Source organism: Corythoichthys intestinalis, chromosome 20 (genome assembly GCF_030265065.1).
Source record: "Corythoichthys intestinalis isolate RoL2023-P3 chromosome 20, ASM3026506v1, whole genome shotgun sequence".
NCBI classification, from domain to species: domain Eukaryota; kingdom Metazoa; phylum Chordata; class Actinopteri; order Syngnathiformes; family Syngnathidae; genus Corythoichthys; species Corythoichthys intestinalis.
Window position 1 is genome coordinate 112,848 of NC_080414.1, and position 8,093 is coordinate 120,940.

Below are 8,093 nucleotides of genomic sequence, written 5' to 3' on the forward strand. Positions count from 1 at the left end.
TCATTTTTTCCCGCCTGACCTTCCGCTTCTTTGAGTCGGTCACATTGGACCGTCGCTCATCACTTTTGTCCCCTTCCAGTTCAAGACAAACTTTGAAATAATACAGGGTGACCCAAAAGCCGCAACTTTTTAGTACTCTGAAAAACAAGACAAATATTGATTGGCAGTCATTCAAACCCCAAAGCGCGCCATTTAAGAATGAATGACGGAATTTTCCGTCCTCCCGTAGGAACGAATCCGCTGTTGACAAAAACGGGAATTCTGGAAGCGCCGACACCAGCGAGCGGCGAGACTGGAGCCAGTAAATCCTCCGCCGTCACGGTATCCCAGCTGAAATGTTTCAGCGGTCGATGAGGAATCTCAACAGTAGATTTCAAGAATGCGTCGGTACAAGAGGACGACATTTAAAAGAGAGTCATTCAGACAGAAAAAGGAAAATTCCAACAAACGGCATGTTTGAAAATAGTTTTCTTTCATGCCTCTTGGTTGTAAAGGTCCTGTGCTTTTTTGGGGGGTCGCCCTGGATCTTCACAAAAGTTTATGATATGATAGGATTTGACCATGGCGGTGACCGATCATGTCCGAAACGGACAGCGCTCTTTTGGCAAATTCCGTCATTGTTTGCGATAAGACGGGAGCGGGGCAAACAAACGGGAAGTGGCCGAGTCGCGGCGTGTCAGGGCGACCTCCGCCTGGTCGGGCGGGTCAGAGAAGTGAGATTTTAGACGGGAGGAAGCGCCCGCCGCCTCCCGCGTGCGCGCTACAAAGGGGAAGTCGCCGGTCTATTTAAAGGGGCGCGGACCAGAGCGACGGCATCATCGCGACAGCGATTCCACCTCGCGGGTAGGTAAGGGATGGCGCCGAAGCCTAAATCCGGCCGCCGGCATCGGACCAGAGAAAAAAGAAAAAAAAGAGGATTTTTCTTTTTCTTCAGTTTCAGATCCTCAAAGAAGCTTCCTTCCGCCGGCCGGCACCATGAACACCACGGGGCGTTACAACGAGCCGGTGAGCGCGCGTTTGCGTTTCTCCGGCCTCGCCGCGCGGTAACTTTGAGCTCTGGCGACGGCAGCCGTCCACGGTCAACCTGGGGACCGACATCGACGATTTCCCCGAATTCGAGCCTTTCCGAGACGACGCGGAGGACTCGGAGGAGGACGGGGAGCCCGAGCCGCGGGGCCCCGGGGAGCTGAGCGTGCAGGCGGTGGACATGTGCAGGCACATCAACATGCCCAAGCACCGAACCCAAGCCTACGTCACCGACAACCTGGTGGTCCGCCGGGGGCAAGAGTTCGTCCTGCACGTCACCTTTTCCCGATCCATCACCCCCAGGGACAGGTTCCGGCTGGAGTTCCTGATCGGTGGGTGGGTCCCGGCCCGTTCGCCCGCCGCGACTCCCTCTTAATTGGAGCGTCCTCAGGTTCCAACCCCGCCATCCAAAAGCGCACCCTGGAGTGGGTGACGTTCGGCACGCGGGATCGGGGCCGGTGGTCGGGTCGCATCTTGGACAGCCGGGGGCCCCGGGTGGTGTTGGGAGTCACGCCCAGGGCCGACAGCATCATCGGAAGGTTCCGCATGTACATCACCCTCATCTACAAATGGGGCCTGAAGCGCACCAGGAGGAACCCTGACACCGACTGCTACTTGCTCTTCAACTGCTGGAGCGTCGGTAAGTTTGGACGGCCGGCCGGCTGGCCGGCCGTGAAGGTCCTCCCCTCTTGAATTCTCCGTCTCTCTCGGCAGAGGACGCGGTGTATTATCCCGACGAACCGGGACGGCAGGAGTACGTCCTCAACGACAACGGCGTCATCTACATGGGCTCCAGGGAAAATTTGCTCAGTCGCGACTGGGTCTACGGCCAGGTGCGTGCACAAGGGCGCCGGCCGGCCGGCCGACAGGTTGAGCCCGTGACGTCCGGCCCCTTTTTTGCAGTTTGAACGCGGCGTCTTGGACGCCTGCATCTACATGCTGGACGCCTGCCGCATGCCCATCACCACGCGCGGCAACGCCATCCACATCGTCCGGAAGGGTTCCGCCGTGGTGAGTCCCGCCTGACCGAGCGAGCCAGCAAGCGGCCGGTTCCTCGGGTGTCCTCTTTTCTTTTTTGTTGTCCGAGCTTACGGTCTTTGGTACGTTACGTTAGGGCCCGTCTTACGCTTCGGCTCAACGTTTCTTTTCGCAGATCAACTCTCAGGATGAAAACGGCGTGCTGGTGGGCAACTGGAGCGAGAACTTTTCCGGGGGCACGGCGCCCACGCTGTGGACCGGCAGCGTGAACATCATGCTACAGTACGCCAACACGGGCACCCCCGTGCGCTACGGCCAGTGCTGGGTGTTCGCAGGGGTCTTCAACACCTGTAAGAGCTCCGCGCGAAGACCGACTCGAGCCGGCCCGCGATGACGGCTCACGTCTCCGTCGCCAGTTCTGCGCTGCCTGGGCATCCCGGCCAGAGTCATCTCCAACTTTAACTCGGCTCACGACAACAACGGCAACCTGAAAATCGAGCTTATCTTCAAATCCGACGGTTCCGCGGACATGCGCAACACGCACGACTCCATCTGGTGAGTCGCCGAAGGCGCGGCCACCACCGCGTCAGGACCACCACCTCGTCGGGGCCGCTCGCCGACGCCTGCCTGTCTCTCTCTCTCTCTCTCTCTGGCCGTGCAGGAACTACCACTGCTGGAACGAGGTCTTCATGAGGAGGCCCGACCTGCCGCCCCGACTGAGCGGCTGGCAGGTGGTGGACGCCACCCCCCAGGAGACCAGCGACGGTAACGAAAGATTCCGCTCGGCGTCAGGGAGTCTCGGCTCCAAACCGATCGACCGCACAAATTGTTTGCCGTTTTCGACTTTTCAAGGCGCCCTCTATTAGACCCGGAAAGGAAGAAATGAAAAGTGGAAGACCGCTAACGATAATGCCAATACTGTAGCATTGCCGACGGCGCGACTCCACTTCTTTTATGACTCGCTCAAAATCGGACTCCGTTTGACTTCTTTGGGATTTTGCGGCTCTCGTCGACACAGGACTGTACCGCTGCGGTCCCGCCTCGGTCGTCGCCATCAAGGAGGGTCTGGTGGGGCACGCTTACGACGGGCCTTTCATCTTCGCCGAGGTGGGTCGGTCGGCCGCCGAGCCCTCCCGCGTCTCGCCGGGGTTAACGTCCCGACCCGTCGCAGGTGAACAGCAACGTCATCTACGTGACGCGGGACAAATACGGCAACGACATTTACACCTACGTGGACAAGAGGCTGGTCGGAACGGGACTCTTCACCAAGCGCATCCTGGTGGACAAAGCCGATGATATCACCCTCACCTACAAGTACCCAGAAGGTGACGGCGCGCCCGCCCGCCCGCCCCTGCTCCGCTCGCTCAAACGAGTCTTCGCTTACGCGTAGGAAGCGTCGACGAAGAGAAGGCCATGCAGACCGCCGAGAGCTTCGGCCTTGCCCGAGACCAACCGGCCGCCGCGGATCCCGCGATCACCGTCACCCTCTCCGTTGACCAGGTCTCCGCCCGATCGCTTAGAACGAGGGTGCCCGAGTTCGGTCCCGGAGAGCCCCCGATCCGGCTCGTTTTCCACGTCTTCCTCCTCCGACGCGCCCGAATCAAATCATCGGGTTCGTTATCGAGCTCCTGCCGATGAGCTCGTCGTTAGATTCGGCTGCGGGAGACGTGGAAAACGAGCCGGATAGGGGCTCTCCGGGACCGGACTCGGTCACCCCCGATTTAGAAAATCCTGTCATAAGAAGCAGTCGGGTCTTACTATTTATCCATCCATCCATCCATCCATCCATCCATCATCTTCCGCTTTGCGAAGAAAATTGAAGAGCTCACGCCAGCGTCTTCACAGCTCACGTTTCCCCTGACTTCTTCTGACGCTTAGATGGAGCTGGGGATGGACGTGGAACTGAAGGTAGAGCTCCACAATCGCGGCGACGCGGCCCTGACGGTGAAGGCGTTGCTGACGTGCGCCGTGGTCTTCTACACGGGCGTGGTGTCCAACCGTTTCAAATCGGAGGCCCTGGAAGTCACCGTGGCGCCCGATAAGAGTGAGCGGCCCGCCGGCGCGGTCGTCGCCGCTGCTGGCGCTTTTTAAAGTGTAGCGTCTTTCAGAGGAGACCGTGCTGGTGAAGATCGAGGCTGAGGAATACTTAAAACACATGGGTTTCCAGCGCTTCCTGGCCTTCACTCTGGTGGGCAGCGGCGATAGCGGCGGCCTCAAAGCCGTCAAGGTGGTCTACTTACGGGCCCCCGACCTCCAGCTGAAGGTAGCGCTCGCGCCGGCCCGCCGTTTGGTCTGGTCTGGTCTGGTCACGCTGCGCTGTCGCCCCGTAGGTGAGCGGGGTTCAAGCGGTCGGACAGGACATGTTTGTCAACGTCTCCTTCACCAACACCTTCAAATTCCCTCTCTACAACGTCACCGTGGCCCTAGAGGGCCCTCGGGTCATGTCCAACAGGCAACGCTTCTACAAGTACGGGCGGACCGCCGGACGGCCGGACGGGGAGGCGTTTAGTGTCCTCACGTGCACCTTTCTTTCAGTATCCTCCAACCTCAAGCTTCCTTTAACTGGAAGGAGTCCTTCGTACCGGAAACGATGGGAAAGCGCACCCTGGTGGCCGTGATGTCCAGCGCAAATCTGTGCGAGGTAATCCCGCCCTTGGCGCCTGGCGGCGAACCCTTTCTCAGGCGGCTGGCGGAAAAGACGAGGCGTCCCCCGCCCTCCTACCTCCTTTGGGCAATCTGCGGCCAAATCAGATTTCCCTCAAGCCCAAAAAAAGCCAATGAAACATTCAAATACAAACAAGCTGTGCCAGGTATTGACCCGCGTCCTTTTTTTCCCTCCAGATCTGGGGAAAGATCGAGTTCGTCGTGGAGGACAAACTCCACGTCGAAGAGGCCTCCGACTGAAGGCTTAGGCGACGCCGCCGGCCGGCTTTCCGCATCCGTCGCAACTCTTGGCGTGAAATAGAATCCGTCCATCGGAGCAATCGTCCGACGACGATGGCGTTTCCTCGCGCCTGACGGCTCGGTCCGATCAATGGATTTTTTTTTCTCTCTCTGATGCTTTTCACTCTCACGCAGCAGTCTGCGCTCGCTCATCAATAAAGCAAAGTCAAAAATATTGACAGTCTGTGAGAGTTGTGATCCTCGTTGTCTACCTTTTCATCCAAAGCTCTCGTGAAAAAAAAACATGGCATCAAATGGCGGAAAACACTCAGGTGACTTGAAGTTCCGCTCTGAGACCCCCAATTTGGCCAACTTTCTAAATTGTCCGATATGCATGTGTGATACATCATTGGAAAGCTTTAAATCTCAATTTTCTGGGGGAAGAACATTTTTGAACAGGAGGGCATTTTTTAAAAAAAACAACAACAACAACAACAACAAAACATTAAACAGCAAAACCCTGTCTGGAGGTGAGAGCAGGCGAGAGCAGAATTAAAGGCGCCATGACTTTAACAAGATATCGCGTACTTACCTTGTTTTGATCCAAAAACCCCATGTAGCATGTATCACTGAGTGTCAAGACACAGCTGGATTTTTGGGGGGATTTTATGGGTGAAACATGGTCATATAACGAGGGTTGTGATGCCAAAATTGCAGACATTAAGCAGTGGTCGAGATGTCCTTTTCCATATATTTACCCTTTTAAAAATGTTGTTTTTCAATTTTTCTTTGTTTGGATCGATTATTTATCATCTAACGTATTGGAGAAAATGCAATAGTAACAAACAATTAAGTGACAGTTATGAGGTAGATATCCTTGACGTTTTTACAGACACCATTTTTTTCACTGTGATGTAATTTGTTTAAAAGTTTCAAATATGCGAATGAATCATTTTTCAAAGTTTTTTTTTTAACAAAAGATTAGACATCAATTCATGATTCTAAGCTAAAAATGACATTTTGAATAATAAATATAACTATTGACCTAAGTTTTATGGCTCAGTTGAAACAAAAGCAGTTGCACGATGTCTGTAAACGGGGGTTTTGAGGGTAAAACGGCCAAATTAAAAATAGTTTGGTGGCTTAATGTGCCATGAATCTGCTATGGCAGCATATAGACATATTGTTCTTTCAAACACAACAGTTTCTTTGGCTTAAAATACAGCAGTTTATTTCAAAGAGGGTTGCAAGAGCAGAAACTGCTTTTTCAGTCTTGTCTTTGCTTTCCGCCAAATATTGAAATACTGCCACAAGTGTTTATAAGCACATCCAATTCAGGTGGGCGGGCCGCAGGTCCTACTTCGACCAGCAGAGAGCGCCACAATCAACACTTTAATGTTCAAAACGTCAGTTGCCGTCAACTTCAGGCAAAACAGTGAAGCTATATGAGGTCACAAGAACACCAAAACAACATCAACTTTTCCAGAGCAAAATACAAACGGGCCACACTTATGTGTCTTTATTCTTCATTTTAAAAAATGGATTACAACTGGATTTTGAATGAATTCATTTTATTTACAATTTATATTTCAAAATGAGTAGTGGCTCTTCCCCTTGTTTTATATTACCACTCTTAACTAATGGTCATTTTATTTTTTGCAAAATGGAGCCTTCGGTTCATTCATCCATTTGACATGGATGAATATGTGCATAAAATATGTACGTGGGGCCAAGAATGTCAAATGCAAAAAAAAAAGAAAAATCCTAGATGGTGCATGAAAGGGTTAAACGGCTGCTGAGCGCAAAAGAAAAGGGGCGTGACGACTGGAAACCGGTTTAGCAGCCCCTCCCCCGCCTTCATCGTGTTGCAGCCGGTGTACACTCCGCCCTGACCGCCGCCGCCAGGCGTCGCGTGTGTGCCAATTTTAGAGCGCTCCGGCCACGACGAGAGGGGGAACCGTCCCGAGGCCAACGCTTCACTACTCATCGAACGTCGCCGTGGCGACCGTCCGATAAATCGCATCGCCCCCGCTCCCGAAAGCGCGCCGGACTGGCGTCGACGACTTTTGCGGCCGCTGTTTTCCCCGAGCGCTTCCGTTTGCGTGAAAAAGAAAGATGGCGCCGGAGCCTTTCCGCGGGCCGCTCCCGAACCGACTCTGCTTTGAATACGGAGCGGAGCGCCGCCCTCGGGTCAGCGCCCTTCGGACGTTTTCTGCGGCCTCCGGGGCGGAATCTGACGTCCCGGAGCGGCCGGGAGGGCTCGCGCCGTGTCCCCCGCCTGCGTATTTTCGTCACCCCCGTTCATCGGAAAAGCCGAAATTTGGCAACGAGAAAGCGAAAAAAAACAGATGCCGATATAAGCAAAATGGCTGGGAAATACACGACCGGCGACAGTTGGACGGAAGGACGCATCTTCGACCCAAACGTTACGGGTCGCGACTAGCTCGGTCGCGCGATCACTTCTTGTTTCGGGCGCCCGTGTTAAAATCTCAAGAGGTGAGCCTTACAAAGGTTTTCCAAAAACAGCCTTCGACGCGTCGCCCGAACGTTCGGGGCGTGGCGAAAAACCGTCACGAAAAGCCGGTCTCGCTACGATAATGCCGCGCGCTCGCGGAATCTTTGTTTATCCCCGACCCTCCGACATTCCGTCTTCCGTTTCCCGACGTCGGGGCGCAAAACGTAAGCGGGCGTCGTCCGGATGGGTCGCGTCGATTCGGTCGTCGTTTTCGCGCGCCTGGTTGCTCTCGGCTCGCATGGTAGCAGTTTTCGACAACGTATGAATAAAGCCCGTTTCAAACCGAGATTGAAGGTTTACTCTCTTATCGTTGCATTTGAAGTTTGATCATTGGCCCGTTACAATTGGACACACGTAGTTTATTTACAAAGTATCACAAGATAGCCATCTTGTTGTAAGCATTCCATCCGGGAACCACCATTTGTTATTGTGTCAAGTAAAAGAGGGGAAAAAAGTGGACTTTGGGTGCTTGAGATCTCCGGGTAATGACGGACAGGTGTGCAATCGTCGCGAAAGGGAAGGCCCCTGAGGTGAGCGAAGCTGAGCTAGCTAAACGTCAGCGTTAGCATCCTCTCGGCCAAGTCTCGCGTGATCTCGCGCATTTCTCGCGCTCTTCGGATGCTGCGCTCGCACGCGCGCGAGCACCAAAGAGACGACTGAGGAGGGGCTCGGAAGGAGGGGGGGAGGAGGT

General features: G+C 54.4%; 1 protein-coding gene across 1 annotated transcript; it reads left to right on the forward strand.

The window, feature by feature from the left end:
- The first annotated feature begins 491 nt into the window (after positions 1 to 491).
- Positions 492 to 5,047, forward strand: LOC130908808 (coagulation factor XIII A chain-like). The gene is made up of 17 exons (XM_057824617.1): positions 492 to 847; positions 935 to 1,005; positions 1,070 to 1,358; positions 1,418 to 1,666; positions 1,741 to 1,859; positions 1,930 to 2,037; positions 2,180 to 2,354; positions 2,421 to 2,559; positions 2,666 to 2,769; positions 3,023 to 3,111; positions 3,176 to 3,329; positions 3,395 to 3,504; positions 3,883 to 4,048; positions 4,113 to 4,267; positions 4,335 to 4,471; positions 4,540 to 4,645; positions 4,846 to 5,047. The coding sequence occupies exons 2-17, from the start codon at positions 976 to 978 to the stop codon at positions 4,906 to 4,908; spliced, it is 2,193 nt and encodes a 730-aa protein (XP_057680600.1). The 5' UTR covers positions 492 to 847; positions 935 to 975; the 3' UTR covers positions 4,909 to 5,047.
- Positions 5,048 to 8,093: the final 3,046 nt, after the last annotated feature.

What these genes read in the sequence shown, in the direction of transcription:
- LOC130908808 (XM_057824617.1), top strand. Translation starts at nt 976, where the DNA reads ATGAACACCACGGGGCGTTACAACGAGCCG. An exon ending in CCCCCAGGAGACCAGCGACG is followed by an intron (nt 2,770 to 3,022) that starts GTAACGAAAGAT and finishes TCGTCGACACAG; the next exon opens with GACTGTACCGCTGCGGTCCC. An exon ending in CCAGCGCAAATCTGTGCGAG is followed by an intron (nt 4,646 to 4,845) that starts GTAATCCCGCCC and finishes TTTTCCCTCCAG; the next exon opens with ATCTGGGGAAAGATCGAGTT.